General features: G+C 35.5%; 1 protein-coding gene across 9 annotated transcripts in view; it reads right to left on the bottom strand.

Moving 5' to 3' along the window:
- ENPP2 (ectonucleotide pyrophosphatase/phosphodiesterase 2) overlaps positions 1-19430 on the bottom strand; it is a 177135-nt gene that overhangs the window by 48919 nt on the left and 108786 nt on the right. For 5 of the 9 annotated variants that reach the window (XM_072603210.1, XM_072603214.1, XM_072603212.1 and 2 more), the window contains exons 12-13: positions 13060-13168; positions 1773-1898 (exon numbers count right to left, since the gene is read on the bottom strand). In XM_072603210.1, the coding sequence (XP_072459311.1) occupies positions 1773-1898; positions 13060-13168 (235 nt within the window). Of the gene's footprint in view, positions 1-1772; positions 1899-13059; positions 13169-15470; positions 15627-19430 lie in introns of all 9 variants that reach the window. The other 4 variants (XM_072603207.1, XM_072603206.1, XM_072603213.1 and 1 more) reach the window with 1 other exon arrangement.

The following is a 19430-nucleotide window of genomic DNA, read 5'->3' as shown; positions in this document are numbered from 1 at the left end:
GAGCCCCACCGCTATGACATGCTGAAGCATAAATTTTGCACAATGATGTTCATGCCACTTTAAATTGATAGGGGATTCCCTTAACTCTTAGCTTCCTTTTTCAGGTACTCTTACCTTTTTTTCAAGAAAAAGAGAAAAAGATTAAAGCCTTAATTGAGCTCATTTGGATGATCTCAATACACCTGATCCTATCCTCTGATAGCTAAAGAAGGCTAAAAACCAAGAATTTTTAGCAATTGTCCAGCTAAGCTCAGAATCAGGGCCTATAAACTTCTAAGAAAGCAGAAGTCCAAGGACCCCTTTTTAGCACAGCCAGTCATTAAACTTCAAGTGGTTGACCTATACAAGGGTGAAATAAGTATAGGTAGTAACCTATACTAATGTGATCTCCAGAACATCAATAAAGAATCCTTATTCATCTCCCCAGCTGTTCACTGAGGCTTGAAATTTTCCTACTTTAGAGGAAGGCCTTTCATACTACAATGATAGGTAAGATTACCAAGTAATGCTCTTGCCTCTGAAAGATATTAGAGAAGAATTTGGTTTCATGCTGAGAGGCAGAGATAGAGAGAGAAGGAGACAGACAGAGAGAAGCATACTAGACACCTGAAAGATTGTTAGGGAAGCTAAGAAGAGGTACAAAAAGTGAATGCTGAAGACTCAGTCCCAGTCCTGTTTCTTGCAACATGATAAACTCCCTTTTCAGAATCACAGATCTAGAATTTAAAAGGACTTTTGAAGTCACTTACTCTGTTTCTCTTCTCTTACACAAAAGGAAACTGAGGCCCAGAGAGATTAACTGACTAGCCCACGATGACACAGGCAGTAAAGTATCCGCCCCTGGCCCTCTGAGTCCAAATCAAATGTTCTTTCCACTGCATATCCCTGCCCCCCAGGATTTCCTAAGTCTATTCACTTGCTGTTTCTTGATAGATGTGTGTTTGTTGGTGTTTCTGACTGAGTGGAGAAAGGGGAATCTTCCCTAATCTGAAGTCTATGTCTTAGTGTCTACCTTTTCTAAATAGATTATTTCTATAAATAAACAAAATGCCAACTTTAAGAGTCTTTAGTTAGGTAGGAATCATCTGAAATCCCCTGGAGCCTACAAGTTTAAAAGTTTTATCTGACTGCAACATTTCCCATCCAGAAAGCTGTAACTGAAGTGGCATGGTGAGTCACAATCATTTTCCTGTTACTCCTCATCTTCAAAACAGATGCCACTTCCCCAGGCATTAATGGTTTTTCCTTCTGGCCTTTGCCAACCAGTTTGACATGGCTCAGAAACTGACTTCTGACCAGACCCCTGAGGGATCTGAAGTTTCAGCAGAAGGGTCTGTTAAGTGTATAAAGCACTTTGGACTGACTCTGGTGGGGAAGTCCTGAGTGGAAAGACTTATCAATAAGTAATTAATTCCTCTGCTACAGGGGATGGTCATCTGGGAAGGACATAGTAGAGGACTACAGGATTATAGACTGAATCAAACCTACTTATTTTATAAATAAGGAAGATGAGGCAGTTCATTGGCTAGTCCAAGTTCACACAGTTATTAAGTATTTGAGGAAGGATTAGAACTCAGGTCTTCCTGATTCCTACTCCAGCATTCTATCTACTAGTCACCTATGGAAGAAAGATATACTGTATTTGGGAATGAAGGTGTTGTAAAATCAAAAGATATCAAATTTTAAATAGTCATTAATTACAGTAGCTCAGAAGAAAGGGGTTTTCCAGGTAGATTAGCCACGACATAACCATGTTTTAAATGGCAACTTACATTTCGCATTATTACTAGCCTTAGGACGAATTCTTCCCAGGGCTCCAGGCACCAAGATAATATCATCTACGTTGGTCAGATAGGAGCTCAAGAACTCTGTCCTTTCACATGTGACATCCTCCATTCCTGTGGGAAGAAAAAAGAATTTAGGGAGACAAGTGAAGTGCAAATTTAAATTGTAGTATGAACTTGTAAGTACAGATAATTCAAGAATTTAAAATTTTTTTCCAAACCACTTCTTGGGAAGAATAGAAAGATGGAAGTGGGGGGCTTTTGACAAAAGATTTGCTTAATTTAAAAATACTCCTTTCTGCACCATACAATCAGATTTTCTTAAGCAACAAGCCCTCTGCTCGTGTTTGAATGTTAGAAAAAAAATCATCCTTCAATCATCATCGCAGGTCAAAGAGCCACGCCCCAAAAGAAAAAGAAACAAATATTCCAAACCCATGATAAAAACCAGCTGACACTGATGCTACTTCTGTAGACTAAGATCTATTTTTTTAATCTAAATTTCCATAAAGATTTCCTGGTACTGAGGCAGTAAAGGGGGAGAGTTGGAGTGGGGTGGGGAGACACAACTAGAAGGCATGGTTCTGTGTGTCTTTTACAAAATGTCTCTTTCAAATTATCTCTCAAACATAGCTCCTGCTTTGAGTATATATAATCACCAAACAACTAAGTGTCTCGGTAGGTGGCCTTGGATGTTACTGACAAAATAATGTTGGCAGAACAAGACAGAAAAAAGTCTACTCCAGACCAAATGAGCTGAGAGCTGCTGCCCTAATTGTAGAACAGAGTAACTGTTCCAGCAAGGTTGTAAACAGAGTAATGAGAACAGAAAACTGGCAACTGCAGTTAAGAGAGGAGGTAAAGTCACTGAAACAGGGAGACAGGACTTTGAGAACCAGTTTCATGTTCTGCCCTCCATAGAGAATTCTCTTGACTGTCATCATTTTACACACACACACGTATCTGCATATATGTACATGTATGAATGTGTACTTATATAGCATATGTATACATACTGATAATAGTCAAGAGAATTCTCCTTGAAGGTCAGAGCAGGAGACTGGTATGCTTATACGTGTGTAGATATCAGTATCAATATCGATATAGATATATAGCTCATGATATTGACATACAAACAAATGTGGGCAGAAGAGGACAACCAGGCAAGTAGGCTGGTAGGAGGACTAGAGACTATGCCTTCATTGAGAAAACTTATGCATGCTTAGCCTAAAGAAAAGATGACTTAAGAAAAATGCAATGGATACAGCGCTGGGCCTGGAGTCAAGATCTGAGTTCAAATCCAGCCTAAGACACTTACTAGCTGGTTGATACTGGGTAAGTCACATAGCTTCTATCTGCCTCAGTATCTGCATCTTAAACTGAGGTTAATAATAGCACCAGCTTCCCAGGGTTGTTGTGATGATCAAATGAAATAATATGTGTAAGGTAATTTACAAAGCTAAAAGCATTAAACAAATGTCAATTATTTAAATATCTGAAGAACAATCATATGGAAGAGGGATTCACTTTGTTGGACTTGACCAGAGGGAAGAACATAGAGAAGTGGGTTTGGAAGGTACTGGATAACAGAGTTAGAATAAGATTTGTAAAAAGTGCTTAACATGGTATCTGGCACTTAATGGATTCTGTACAAGTGCTTTTTCTCTTCCCTTCCCATGCAACGAAACATTTCCTCACAATTAGAGCTGCCCAAAAGTAAAATGTCCAAACTCAGGAAGTCATCGTTTCCCCATCATTTGAGATCAAGTAGAAACAGAAAAATTACTTCCAAGGTTGTGGAGAGGGAATTCTTGTTCAGGTAATGGTTGGACTGGGTCATTTCCATGTTCCCTTTCCTCTGACTCTGTGATTATCTTCCATAAGCTACAAATATGACACTAAGATAAAGTAATGATATAATAAAAGTACATCTAGTTTACTCTGATGAGTTTAAGCCACCAATACTGACATTCAGGAAAGTGAAAGAACAGATGGGTGTAACAATTGTTGAACCCAAGTATAATGCTTTATTGCTGCTTTTTAGTTGTGTCCAATTCTTAATGACCCCATTTGAGTTTTCTTGTCAAAGGTAATGGTGTGGTTTCCCATTTCCTTCTCCAATTCATTTTACATATAACGAAAATGAGGCAAACAGGGCTAAGTGACTTGCCCAGGATCACATAGCTACTGTCTGAGGTCAGATCTGAACTCAGGTCCTCCTAACTCCAGGCCTTGTATTCTATTCATTGTGCCACCTAGCTGCCCATATAACTTTACATAATATATTATATATGTTATGCTTAATATAATTTTATATAATATAATTTGTCATATGTTATATAATTTGTATAATTTTATTTTCTATTTTGCCCCATATTCAAACATGATAGCTATCTCTACCAATACTGTATCATTTGTAGATTTTATAAGCATGTTAGTCTGTGCTTTAGTCCAAATAAGTCATTGTTTAAAAAAAATTAAATTAAATTAAAATTAAAATTATATAAAAATAAAAATTAAATAACCCAGGACATGCCATCAGGGTGATTTCCTTCCAAACTGACATAGCTGATATTGGCCACTTTTATAATTCCAAACCCACCTAACTATACAACTGGCTAGCCTACATCTCAGCATTTTCCATAAAGGTAGCATGAGAGACTTGTTCAGATGCCTCCTTAAAGCCTAGATAAACTATCTCTATGATCTGCTGATCTATCTGTCTGAGTCAATATTACTTGGTGAAAGAAATGACTAGTCTGACACTACGCATTGCTGAAGCTGTCTTTGTGATCACTTCCTCCTTTTCTAATTGCTCACAAACCATTCCTTTTTAAAATAAGAATTTGGCCAAGAACAAAGTTAAGATCTTGGATTTTAGTTTGTCGAGACCATTTTCTTCCCTTTTTGAAAACTGAAACCTTTGTTCTTCTCCAATCCTACAACCCTTTCCCATTCTCAATGACCTACTCAAGGTCACTGTCATTATTGTAGAGTTATACCATATATGACTAAAAGAATCTGTTTGGGGAGACAGAGTGAAGATGATAGAGGGAGAGTCAGCATTTTTGCCTGGATCACTCAATGTGCTTCCTTCACAACCACCTAGAAAACATGCCAGAGTAAATTCTGATCTGGAAAGGCAAGAAAAGGCCATAGTGAGTCATTTTTCCAGCCCAGGGCAGCTTAGAAAGATAGATAAGGATGCCAACACTGAGTTTAGGGCTAGCCAGGAGTGCAGCACAGGGGCAGAAGAAGTAGTAGTAGAGAGCATTGTAGTGTCTAGGGATGGTACAATTAGGGGTGCTGAGATTAAACACCAGGGCTGAGAATGTGCTCTACACATGGGATTCAAGAGCAAGCATAAAAAGGTAAACATGAGTAAGAAATCATAAGGGACCGATTAAGGTTAAACTGTTTACATCTTAATATGAGAAAAGGACATGCAGTTTTTCAGAACTTTAACATTACTAGGGTTCTCAGGCGGAGGCTAATTGAACAGAGGGCCTGGATGTGATTCCATTAATTTAGGATGATCACAAAAGAAGAATGGACTAGTAAGGGGGAAAAAAATGCACTGGGAAAGAGGGTAGGAAGAGGAATAATGGGGAAACTTACCTTATATACATAGGCATACAAGAAAGTGTTTATACAATAGAGAGGACAGTGAGGGGCAGGAAGTGGGAAAAATTTGAACCTCATACTCATTTGAACTGGTTCAAAGGGGGAAGAATAAACACATTCACAGTATATGGGTACAGGAATTCATCTTACCCAAAAGGGAAATAGGAAGGAAAAAGGGTAAGAGAAAAGGGAGCGAAGATAAGAAGGAGGGCAGATTAAATGTAACAATGCTCAGAAGAAAAACAGACTTTTCAAGAAGAGATGGTAAAAAAAGAAAAGAAAGGAAAGAAGAAAGGAAGAAAAAAGAAGTATAAGAAACTAGAATGGAGGAAAATCCACAATTAGCAATTATAACTGCAAGTGAAAATGTGATTAACTGATCTATAACATGGAAGGGGATAGCAGAATGGCTCAGAAACCAGAATCTAACAGTAGGTTGTTTACAAGAAACACACTTGAAACAGAAAGCTACATGCAGAGTTAAAACAAGGAGCTATAGGAGAATCTATTATGCTTCAGCTGAAATTTTTTTAAAAATCTCTGGTAGCAAATATATTCTCAGATAAAATGAAAGTAGAACAAATTAAAAGAGATAAATATGGAAGCTATATTTTGAAAAAAGGACTATGGATAATAAACTTATATCAGTAGTTAACACATAATCGCCAAATGGCATAGCATCCAAATTCTTAGTTAAATAACTTACAGGAAGAAACACACAAGAAAACTGTATTAGTGGTGGACCTTAATTATTCTTCTCATCCTTACTTTAGGCATAAAATAAAGGGAACAAAAATTTAAAGGTGAGTCAAGTTTTTAAAAAGTTAAATATGATAGACCTCTGAAAAGTACTGAATATGAATAGAAAGGAGTATAAATAAATATACTACTTTCTTAGCTACGCGTGGTATCTTCACAAAAACTGACCATGTATCAGGACATAAAAATCCTACAAATTCAAAAAATCAGTAATATTGAATGTATCTTTTTCTGACAATAATGGAATAAAATTGCGTTAAAAAGGGCATTTGATACGTGAATAGACAATTACTTGGAAACCAAATAATAAATTGAAATAAAATTTTTTAAATTAATTAGAAACTAAATCTAAAGAATGAATCAAAGAGCAAATCAAAGAAACAATCAACAATGTCATTAGAGATAATGACAATACAGTCAATGAAGTACTTAGGGGGAATTTTTATATCTCTAAATATCTATATCAATAAAAGAAAAAAGATCAATAAATTGGACATATAACTTTAAAAAAACTTTTAAAAACCCAACCAATCAAAACTCCCAATTAAATTGAAATCCAAGGAAATTAACTAAACTGAAAGAAAAGAGGTAAACTAATAAATAAAACCAGGAGCTAGTATTTTTATATAAAATAAAATAAACCATTGATTAATAAATTAATCAATGGTTTATTTTATTTTATATAAAAATACTAGCTCCTAGTTTTATTTATTTGTTTGATTTTTAAATTGTGAAGAAGAAAATCATTTTACAAATGTAAAAAATGAAAAAAGCAAATTCACTACCAAGTAAAAGGAAATAAAAGTGATGATTGACAGCTATTTTGCCCAATTATGTGTCAAGAAAACTGACAAACTAAATGAAATTGATGAACATTTAGAAAGATACAAATTTTTCAGAACAAAAGAACAGGAAATAGAATACCTATCTTGGAAAAATCAATTGTACAAACCATAAATGAGGTCTTTAAGGAATATAAAACCTAGGTCCAGATGGATTAACAAGTAAATTCCATAAAACATTTAAAGAGCATTTAATTCCAATAAAGTACTTTAAAGAAGTCTTTCCTAATCCCTTCTATGACACAAAAATGGTCTTGATACAGAAACCAGGGAAAATCAAATCAGAGAAAGAAAAGTATAGACTAATTTCCCTAATGAATATTGACATAAGTATTTTAAACAAACTGCTAGCAAAGAGATTACAGCAATGCAATTACAGCAATCACAAAGATCATACCCTATGATCAGTCTGAGTTAATACTTGGAATTCAATTTTTGATTCAAAATTTAAAAATATTGAAAATCAATATTTGATTCGCTATTAAGAAAACTATAGGGATAACTGACTACATGAATAATAAAAATAAGAAAAACCACATGATTATTTCAACAAATACAGAAAAGGTTTTTGACAAAATATAATACTCATTCTCATAAAATTAAATAACAAATACTAGAAAGCAGAGAAATAAACACAGCTTTCCTTAAAATGTTAAGTAATATTATCTAAAACCAAGAGAAAGCATTTTTGAAAATCAGTGATAAAACAAGGGTGTCTATTATCACCATCATTATTCGATGGTATATTAGAAATGCTTGGTATAGCAATATGACAAAAAAAAGAAACTAAAAGAATAAACATTGGAAATGAGGAATAAAACTATAGATTTTTTGCAGATGATATGATGGTTTAACTAGAGAACCATAGAGAGTCAACTTAAAAAAAAAAAACTAGCTGGAATAATCAGCAAATTTTTGCAAAGTTGAAGGATATAAAATAAACCAACACAAATCATCAGCATTTCTACATATTATCAACAAAATTCAGAAGGAAGAAACAAAAAGGGAAAGCTCATTTGAAATAACGACAGACAATATACAACTTGGGAGTCTATTTCAAGGCATTCATAGGAATTATGTGAACACAATTACAAATTTCTTTTCACACACACACACACATATACACAAAAACTAAATAGAGAAATGTTATTTATTCATAGGTAGTAGCAGTCAATATAATAAAATGGCAATACTACCTAAATTAATTTACTTATTCAGAACCATACCAATCAAATTGCCAAAGGATGGCTTTATAGAGCTAGAAAAATCATAACAAAATTCATGTGGAAGAACAAAAGACCAGAAATATCAAGAGAATCAATGGGGGAAAATGTGAAGGAAGGGTACCTAGCAGTACAAGACCTCAAATTATACTATAGGGCTGTATTCATCTAATCTGGTACTGGGTAAGAAATAAGTTGATCAAATAAGTACACAGTTACTGAAGGAAATGTTTGATAAACCCAAAGACACTACCAATTGGGGCAAGAATTCATTTTTGACAAAAACTGTTGGGAAAAATTGAAAGTAGTCTGGCAAAAGCTAAGCACAGACTAACATTTCACACTGTATACCAAGATAAGCTCAAAAGGAGTACATGATTTAGTCACAAAGAATGTGATATCATAAGTAAACTGGTGGAAAAATATATCTCAGATCTATGGATGGGAGAAAGAGTTCATGACCAAAGAAGAGATGGAAAGGTTCACAGGAAGTAAAATAGATAATTTTGATTACATAAAATTAAAATGTTATCTTCACAAACAAAACCAATGCAGCCAAAATTAGAAGAAAAACAGAAAACGGGGGGAAATCTTTGCAGTGAGTTTCTCTGATAGAGATCTCACTCCTAAAATATATAGGGAACTGAGTCAAATTTACAAGAATAAAAGCCATTCTTCAACTGATAAATGATCAAAAGAAAGGAATAACTAGTTTTCAGAGGACAAAAACCAAAGCTATAAATTATCATATAAAAATGTTCTAAATCACTAATAATTAGAGAAATGAAAACTAAAGCATGTCTGAAATGCCATTTCATACCTTTCAGATTGACTAAGATGACCAAAAAATGGAAAATGACAAATGCTAGAGGGGCTGTAGGGAAACAGGTGTATTAATGCGCTGTGAATAATGAATTGCAAACTAATTCAAATATACTAAAAACAACTTAGTACTATGCCCAGAAATTTATTAAAGCATATAAACTTTTGACCTAGTAATACTGCTACTAGAGCTATAGCCCCAAAGAGATCAAAGAAAGAGGAAAAGGACCCATATGTACAAAATTATTTATAGCAACACTTTTTGTGATAGCAAAGATTTTGAAACTAAAAGAATGTCCATCACTTTAGGAATGGCTGAGCAAGGTATGTTATATGATTATGATAGAATACTATTGTGCTATATAAGAAATGATGAAGGGGAGGATTTCAGAAAAACCCAGGAAGACCTGTATGAATTGAAGCAAAATGAAGTGAGCAGAACCAGAAAAACAATATATGCAGCAACAATAGTCAAGATAATCAACTTTAAAAGACTCTGTAACTCTGATCAACACAATGATCCACTACAATTCCAAAGGACTCATGATGAAAAATGCCATCACCTCCAAACAGATAACTGATGAACTCAGAATGCACATTGAATCATTTGGGGAGAGGGGTTTAAACATGGCTAATGCATAAATGCGTTTTGTGTGACTAAAAATATTTGTAATAGGTTTTCTTTTTTCTTGCCTTCTCATTGAGTAGGAGTGGAAAAGAATTTGTAACTTTAAAAAAAGAATAGAAAAGTCAGAGGGAGACAGAGAGAGAGAGAGAGAGAGAGAGAGAGAGAGACAGAGAGACAGAGAGAGACAGAGACAGAGACAGAGACAGAGACAGAGAATGAATATCTCTTTGAGTAATACAAAGAGACAAAATCATAACCATCAAATTTGGTTTACTGCCTTTCAGCCTCAAACATATTATCATGGATATTCTCTACTCTAAATAACTCCATAAAATATCACATAATCCTTTATAAACAAAAAACTAGAAACCAGATTAACCAAGATCTGGTAGGCCCCAACTCAATATCTTATACAGTCCTTGGTCTAGAAATATTTTTTAGAGTGGACAGAGAGGAAAAAGGCTGAAGGGAACTGGCAAAACTTTTATTTTGCCTCTAAGTGCCTCTATTCAGTTCATAGTTGAGAGAATGGAAGTTCTGTTATATGGCAGTATATTTGAATATAACTCTATATATGAAAGTGGCATATCCTCCAGGAAATGTTTGCCAAGAAAAGTAGACAGGCCAAGCATGTAGTAAGAGTGACAGACAACAGATGGACAGCCTGAGGGGTGCACTTCAACCTGTACCCTATTAGGAAACCTACATGGAAGGGTCCAACACAATGGCAGGTTTCCTATGGATGATTTTAGAGAATCACAGAATTTTAGAGTTGAAAGGGACCTCAGAAGTCATTTTCTACAAGCCATACACAAAGTCAATCCCCACTTTCTGACTCCACTCTTCAAGTATCTGATAAGTGCTCATGAAATCTCTGCTCGAAGATAACCAATGAGGGGAAACCCACTGTCTCCTGAGGCAGTCTATTCCAGTTTTGTACCACTCTGGTTATTATAAAGTTTTTCCTGAGATCAATCATTAATCTGCCTCTTAGTTATTTCTACCCAATGGTTTTGCTCTCTGGAGCCCCACAGAAAAAAGCCTAAACCCTCTTTCATGTGAAAAACCTTTGGAAACAGTGGCCAACTTTATCAATCTCCCCCTAACATTGTCCTTTCCTAAACATCCTAAACTTCTCCTCCAATTGATCCTCATGTGACATGGACTTGAGGGCTTTCATCATCCAGCTTGTTCTCTTCTGAGTGTTGTCTAGCTTATCAAAGTCCTCCCTAAGTTATGACATCCAGAACTCAACATAATAAATCATATGTTATGTAGTACATAGTACAGAGGAAATGTTGCTTCCTTGCTCCTAGAAGCCATGTAGTCTTAATGCAGTGTTGACTTATGATGAGTTTGTGGTCCACTAATATTCCCCATATCATTTTCAGACAAATGCTATAGAAGTCTGCCCCTCATCTTGTACTTCTGAGGTTTATTCTGTGTACCCAAGCACAAGTCTTCACAAGTGTCCCTATTGAATTCCATCTTATTAAATTCAATCCAGTGTTCTAACTTGTCAAGATCTTTTTGGATCCTGATTCTGTCATCCAGTGTATTAGCTATCCATCCTCCCCAACATTGTGTCATTTATACATTTGATAAACATACTATCTGTGCCTTTATCCAAGTCATTGATAAAAATATTAAATAATACAACTGCATCATACCACTATGCAGGCAACCACAGACTTCATAGAAACCTTAGAGATCATGGATAAGTCTTCTAACTCAGTCCTTGAGGGAGGTGTGATGGAATTTTCCATTTCCATCCATACCACCCACTTCAAGGACTGAGTTAGAAGGGCTACTTTGTCTTCTCATTTCCATAGTTCTCCCTATGGCACCAGGATCTTCACAGGATCACAGAGGATCAGAGTAGGAAGAGGCCACAGAGGCCATCTGCTTCAACCTGGCTGTGAACATGAATTTTTTCACAACATTCTCAACAAATAGTAATATAGGGAATTTTCAAGACTTCTCAAAGAAGAGGAAAACTACCACCTCCCCAGGCAGTCAATCCGACTTTTGCATAGTTTGCATTGTTAAGCAGTTTTCCTTATATCAAGCCTAAATTTATTTATGCAACATTTATCTATTCCTGCCTTTTTCAGTCAAGCAGTACTAGTCAAATTCCTCTTCAACATGAAGGCTCATTATTGGCATATTTGCACTCTTTCACCATCCTATTGCTTTCTCTAAAAATACCCTTTCTGCCTATTGCCATTCCCTAATAGGTTCTGGAACTTCCCTATTGAAAACAACTGCAAGAAATATATGTGTATGTATGTGTATATGTAGACACACACATACATATACATAGACATATGCCTATATGTCAAAGATTTTTCCTTGATTCTTTGTACCCAAGCACAAGTTTTGCTCTCGGGATATATGTGTGTGTGAATGCATGCATACATACATACATACATGTGTATTTATCTATACATATTTACATACATACATACACACATACATGCACACACATGCACACACACATAGAGAGAGAAAGATATATGTTAAAAGCCATTTATACAGTTAGTGAACTATATTTTCAGGGTGGAATTGAGAGTTTTAGAACAGTCCTCAGCATATTGTAAAGTCACAGAAAAATTGCATTTTAGACTAAAATGGATGCAGCACCTGCTTAGCACATGTTGATCAAAGGAAAGGCAATGCATCATTCCCCCAAATCTGCTTCATGCAAAATCTGATTGTAGCCTAAAACTTTTCTCCGTAAAACAATAACAACATGACCAAGACAGAGGTTAGGAATAAAAATAAATAAAACAACTTTGAACTGGAAGAAATATAAAAAGGCTTTCATATAGTAAATTGTATCAATATGTTGATTTTGCTTAATTATTTTGTGTTTATTACATTGCAATATACCTCTATAAGGCATATTCTAAGAGATTTTATTGGGAATCTATATGACCAGAGAAGGAGGTGGGACAGTTATGTAAAGAGAGTATAAGATAATACATAGCCCAAGCTCTGCACTGGTATCCATGAAAAATTAAAATAAGCAGAGAAAAATTCTTGAATATAATAGACTATGCCTCTATGGAAGATCTTTTTAATGGGCAAAAACTGCACATGATGAAAAAGCACAGAATGATGAGAAGATTGGAAAAATATCAATGGTGATTAGATGAAGGATCCATTTAAATACTGGACTGTTTTGTCAAAGGAGATCATTATCTCTTATTTTAGAACTATAGTCTATATTTAAGAGTAATCTATAGAAACTACTATTCATATTAACTAAAATATTCATTAGTTATTGAATATTTTCTGGTTTTGCCCTCACCACTGGCATTAACTAAGAAGCTGTCCTTTTAAAAATTTTATTATATAGGCAAAAAAGACTTTACCGTGGTCTCCAACAAAGATGACATTAACACAACGATGTAGTTTCAGTTGTTTCAGTCCATCCATTAACTGCCCCACAGTTTTGTCAATTTCCCTCAGGGGATTTGTCATCTGTAAAAAATGTTGAAGAACAACCAAGTCAGTTCTTGTCTTTCTGCTTTCCTTTTCTTATTTCTCACTGATCTCCCTCCTTAGAAAATTCTGGAGTGTAACCTTCTGTATCAAGAGGCAGAGCTTTGACTAGAAAGATTTTTCTCACTAATTATTAGAAAAGCTAAGGCTGATAAACTTCATAGTAACTCACATGTATGTATGTATGTGAATAATACACACACACATATATGAATTACCAATAAGGAAGCAATTTTTTAAAGATGTACTGGCTCTTGTTTTTTAAAGTAGAGTTTTAAAAATATAATCTTTTAAAGATGAACAGAAATAAACATTTGAAGCTCCTAAGGGACCATGAGAGACAGAAACCAGGAAAAACAAGATCAACAAAAGAGAAGAGTAAGTTTATTTAAAAAAAAAAAAAAAAAGATGTTTCAGCACCAAAGATAGTACATGGCACGTAGTAAGCACTTAATGCTTATTGAAGTGAAGGTATTTAAGAATGGTCAATGCTTACTTTGGTATCTAAGATTTTGTCACTTATGAACTGGGACATTATCAATACAATGATATCCATATAACTTTACAAAGATCTTCATTTTCATGAAAAGAAAGAAAATTCAGTGAATACTAATACAGGAAGATTTTCTAAAAATACATAGTAAAACCATTTTGACATGCAAATTCTTCCTGTTTTATTTTGAAAATAAAATGTGTCTCTTGAGAGGCGTAGTGTAGTTGATAGCACGCTGAAATTAAGAGTCAAGAGCAGCCCACTTTGAATTAGGCACTTAACCCTGGATTTCTATTTACAGATTACTGTAAAAAATAATGACTTCTAGATTCCCTTCCAGATCCAAATCCAGGACCCTATTAAGAGTTTAAAACAAAAACAAATTTTTGGTTTGCTTTATATGGGTTTTTTGTTCATCCTCTTAAAAAAACCTCAAAGCCCACCTTGCTGAAGAATGTTTTCCAAGGAAAAGGCCTCCAATTTGATCCCTTGCTCTATTGCTTTCTCTCAAAATTTTAACCTGCATGCACGTGGGTCTGGCTTCTTTTAACTTCAACTATTAAATAGAATGTTTTTCAGAAAAGTTCTCAAAAGTATATATGATAGTGTTTTACAAATTTTACTACTTAGCTAAACTTACACAACTTTTGAAATATCACAAGATATCAAGTGGATATCATTTTCATTCAAATAATATGCTTATGTGATATTACCTAAAAGCTGCATTCTATTAGTATCTCCTTAGATGAACTAAGACTTCTCCTAATCCAGTTACATTGAGAAAATTTAATCCTTCAAAATGGGATTAAGCATCTGAAATTCTGTTCCAAAGCAAATGTCATTGAAAGTTTCACCCTGAAAACTGAGGAAAGAACTCCAGATACTCCTAGATGTTTTGACTGATAACGTCCTTCTGAGAAAACCCTGCCTGAAATTGTAGTCTAAAGAAAAAGGAATTAAATATAGAGAGTTTGTTAAATCCCTGTTGCTACCATCGGTAGCAGTGAAGAATTCTTCTTTCCTCCAAAGAGTGTCAAGAATACAGAGCTAGATAAACAGGAATAAGTTTGGATTTCGCTGTTTATGATACACTAACTCACAAGAGGTTACATGAACCTTTGGGCTGTTTCAGATGTTCTGGCAGTGTAGATATTACCCATCAGTGCAAGATTACACCAACAATGCTCTCTCTTGTTTACCCTTTATTTTTGTCTCCACCTTTCATGCTCTAACCTGAAAGTGTGTTTGGTTACAAAGTTGCCAAATGATTTAAGCCAACTATTTGAAAGAGTTTTCTCCTTTTGAGGTCAAACTATCTTTGGTGTCTTCCTCCTTCCCTCTCTGTTAGAAGGATGTCTTTTTTTAAAATTGAGCCGGTAACATTCTCTTTGGAAAGAAAGCTTGGAAAGTCCCTTTTGACAGAGAACCTAAGTTGGAGCAAATTATGAAATGCTTCTACTCAAAGCAATAGTTTTCTGAATATGTTTTTGAATTCAGATGCTTAAACTATTTTTGGTAGAAGCAAAGTAGTGATGGGGAGAAGCATGCTTTTCTAGCTTGATGGGCATCCAAAAAGTCCTTCAAGAAAACTTTTCATCGTATCCATCTGAAGCGGGAAGACAGGCTTGTATACCAGACTCTTTGGACCCTGAAAGCCAAATGGACCCTTAAAATTAAATAAAACTTTGGGCAAGAAGTAGCACTACCATTCTAAAATTCTAAAGTACCAAGGAGAGCCTTTACTCTGCCCTTCCTGGCATAAAGCTTTGGAACAATAGGTCAACTTACTTTATCCCGACGGGCTTCCGCAGCATAATGGGTCATCCTATGTAATTTTCTTCTTCGTTTCTTTGGAGAAGCAACTGGTCTTTCCTGTCTCCTCTTAGGAGTTAGCTTCCTCTTAGGTCTCTTAGCCGGAGTAAGAGGGGAGCCATAACTACTCTCCTGTACTGGCGGAGAGAGATGTCTGGACTCAGAAGAAGCCTGTCACCCCCAGGGGCAGAGAGTACAACTAACCCTTTGCCATTTGATGTCAGCAGAGTCTTGGCCAGAAAGAAAAAGCCTTCTTAGGTGATAAGGAAGTTGATACAAGGGCCAATTTAGGGACCTCTTGCAGAGAGGAACCCCCTAAATTGTTCTTGCTGGCAGGGTAGCAGTTTTTACACTAATAGCATGAGTATAAAGGGAATCTGTAATTGAAATGAACTTCAGGAGTCCATTTTATGAGTAAACACCATGTGGGTTTATATTAGTAAAGAAGGCCAACTTTACAGAGGAAATCATAGGGGAAATTGAAGAAAGAATTCCTCAACTGGTTGTATCAATCAGCTGATATTTTACAAACTGTGAAGGGTTCCCTTAGTTATAGAGAATGCCCCATCTCTAGATTACTGGTTCATCTGGGTGATGGGTTTTTCAAGTTTCAAAATTTTGCTTTTGAAATTAGGGAAATTCTAAGAGAAAATCATTAAGCCCTTTTAATTTCTGATATTTCCTGGAGGAAATAATTTTTTCCTATCAGCAACCACATTCTTTAGAGAAGGCATGGCATGGTCACTGCTAAGTGGAAAACAATAGAAAGAATACTAGATTTGAAGACACAAGACCTGGCTTCTAATCTCACCTCTGCCACCCACTACCATCTTAGATATGTTACTTAGATATGTTACTTTGTTACTTTGCCTCTCTTGGTCTGGATTTCTTCCTTTATATAGTGAGAGGGTTGGACTAAATGACCTCTAGGGTCCATTCTAACTCTAAATCTATGATCTACTAGACTAAGGGACACATAGGATAGGACCCACTCTAGGATCTAGTAGGTACCTATCATGATAATGGTCACCCTTATTGGCAAGTAACAACAACAACAAAAAGTATCCCAAGGGTGGAATTAGCCGTAGAGGCAAAAAAATTCATTTTTAGTCTTAAAGAAGCCTTGAGAGAAACCCATTACAGCATATCAGAACCACAAGATAGAGAATATATCACTGCTTTTATAAGATCTATATCCAATCCTTAGATGGAGTTCTAGGTCTAAACTATCAATAAAACATTTTTAATATACTAAAATGTCTCTTTTCAAATCAGGGAAATTTTAAGATAAAAATTATTAAGCACCTTTAATTTCTGATGAGCCCTGGAGGAAATAATCTACTTAAATATTGTCTATCAGAAACTACCTCCCTTGGGGAATGGAAGAGCAGGTCAGTGGAGAATAGCTGTGGAAATTTGTTCTTGAGAATTGAGAGGACAATGATAGCTAACTGATCTTTTGGAGAACCTAATCATTGGAATAAAGTGGGCACCCTGCTTTGCTGGTGTTACAAAAGTGAATTTTAAAATGTCATTTATTTTACGACTGCCTAGCTGATTTTTCTTGGTTGGACTGGTCACAGAGACATTTGAATGCAAGAAGGGAGAAGGGGAAGAATAATGTTAGTGTATCTAGGGAGGCAGGGGGGAATCTGCCATGCTAATTTGTCATTTTCAGGACAAGCAGTTGCAAAAGAAGATTCTGTTTGCCACTCATCCCTCTCACGATTGGAGACTTTGGAAGGCACAGCCCCACAGACTATGGTTTTTTAAAATGCTTCAAGCTTTCAGGCAAGTCCCAATGAGAAAAGTAGCAGGAAAGAAAAAGAGTAGTTTCTCATTTCATGGTTCCCAAACACATTCAGCAAGAGCTCAGATCTGCCCATCAGACTCCAGGCCATTTGCAAGAGACCTAAACATTCTGAAGACTCCCAAGAGTCATTCCAAGACAGCATGTTAGAGGAGCAGCAAGGATAGCTTTTAGTTGGAACAGGTTTTCGTCCAATGATTACATTGCATAAGTTTCCTCCTTCCAAAGTTAGAGGGAGAAGAAAGCTAAGTTCTCATTAACCAGCCATTCTCTAGCCTGACTTGAGAAGAAGTAGCCTAAGGTTATTCAGGGTGGAGACAAGGAAGGGCTATTGGCCCTGCTTCCAAAAGTACGCTAGGCCATCTGAGGAAGGTAGTAACTAGTCAGCCAAAGCTCTGCCTCTCGACCCGGAAGGGCAACCTACAAGAGTGTCACTGAGGAAGCACAGAAGGTAAAAGAGAGATCGCAGAAATCCAAAAGCAAGCACATATCTGAACATTCACCAGTACCCTGTGAAACCAGAAGCAAAACTCTAGTGCAGGAATGCGAAGTTTGATAGGATAATGAAGTATCTTTTGATACCTGTAGTCAAACAAAGTGCCAACCTGAACTTTGGAAATAAGCAATTTGTGTCCTAGGGTGTTTTTAATCAGACATAACTTCAAATTCATTCTCCATGTCCATTCCTTTATTTTAGAGCACAAAATCATACTTTACCTCATAAAAATCCTTCAGATCATCAGTTCCTTAGATGAACCACACAAAACTTTTAAAAATATATTATGAGAAGACAACATTCATTTGTCATAATCCTGGGCCCAAAGCATATATTCAACAGAAGAGAGATTTTGCTGAGTTGTTTTAGTTTCTCACTTCATATGGGTAAGCTTCATATAAAAGTCTTTGCTATCTACTTCACTTATTGAACTATAACTATAGTGAAATTAAAGTATAGACCTAATAAAAATATTAATATGATATGTTTAATAATTAATTAATAATGTAGAATACAATATATAAAACTAAAACTAATAATTCTACAGTAACTATTCTTACCCAGTTAAATACTAGGGGGTCAAACCAGTCTCCTATTGTATGTGTGCAGATGACAATCTTAGTCATTTGTCATCTACGCTTCATAAGAATGAGGCAGCCACCTACTGAGGAAAGAGCCTGGACCGGCTGCATTCATGAAGTTTGGATGGCACTTACTTTGTAGCCTTGCACCATTCAATTGATCATTCTGACATTTGGTTTCAACATCTGTAAAATGGGGACAATAATACACGCACCCTACCATCAGTATGCACTGCTAGTATATGCCTATTCTAAATAATGTGCGCTTGGTTTTATTCGTACTGATTCATATTGATATTCTCATGGAATATCAGAGAATCTACCAGTTTCCAACAACGAACATTTTCAAACAGACTGGCAATGGAAGTAAAATTTTAGATTCTCAGAAAAAAAAGTCTCACAACCCTAAATGGAGAAAGAGAGATAGAAAACTGTAAATACATCAAAATGATTAAATATGCAAAATCAAGAAAGTTTGGAAAATGTCTGTACTGAAATGCCAGTATAGAGCATCATTTGGCACTAATGTATCATCCAAAAACTCTCATGGAAAAATACTCTCAGAATTCGGAATTACATTGAAAGGCATTTTTAAAGAGAAAGTCTACAATCAAAATTGCTAGGTACCTAATAAAAGGTGAATGGCACAGCTGTCAGATTAATTTTAATTTCAAATTGTCTAATTTAAGAATATTAAGGAGTTTTGGTTACCCAACTATAACCATTCTTCATCAATGCCTCCCTTCTCTACCCTCGACCCCTCAATCCAAATCACTTTCTTCTAGCAATTCAACAAGTATGGGAGTACTTTGCACATAGCAGGCATTTAACAAATATTTATCGAGTTGAATTGAAAGCAACAGTGGAATGGAATCACTAGACTTCACATCAGAAGAATCAGGTTGAAATCGCAGCTTTGCCACAAACTAGCCATTTGACCATTAGCAAATCATTCAACTTTTCCACACTTCAATTTCTTCATTCATAAAACAAGGCTGATATGTACCTTATCTACTTTACATGGCTGCCATGAAAATCAAATGAAATTG

This window comes from Notamacropus eugenii, chromosome 4, assembly GCF_028372415.1.
Source record: "Notamacropus eugenii isolate mMacEug1 chromosome 4, mMacEug1.pri_v2, whole genome shotgun sequence".
In the NCBI taxonomy this organism is placed as follows: Eukaryota; Metazoa; Chordata; class Mammalia; order Diprotodontia; family Macropodidae; genus Notamacropus; species Notamacropus eugenii.
Note: the sequence above shows the minus strand (reverse complement) of the source record. Positions and strands in the feature narration are given on the sequence as shown.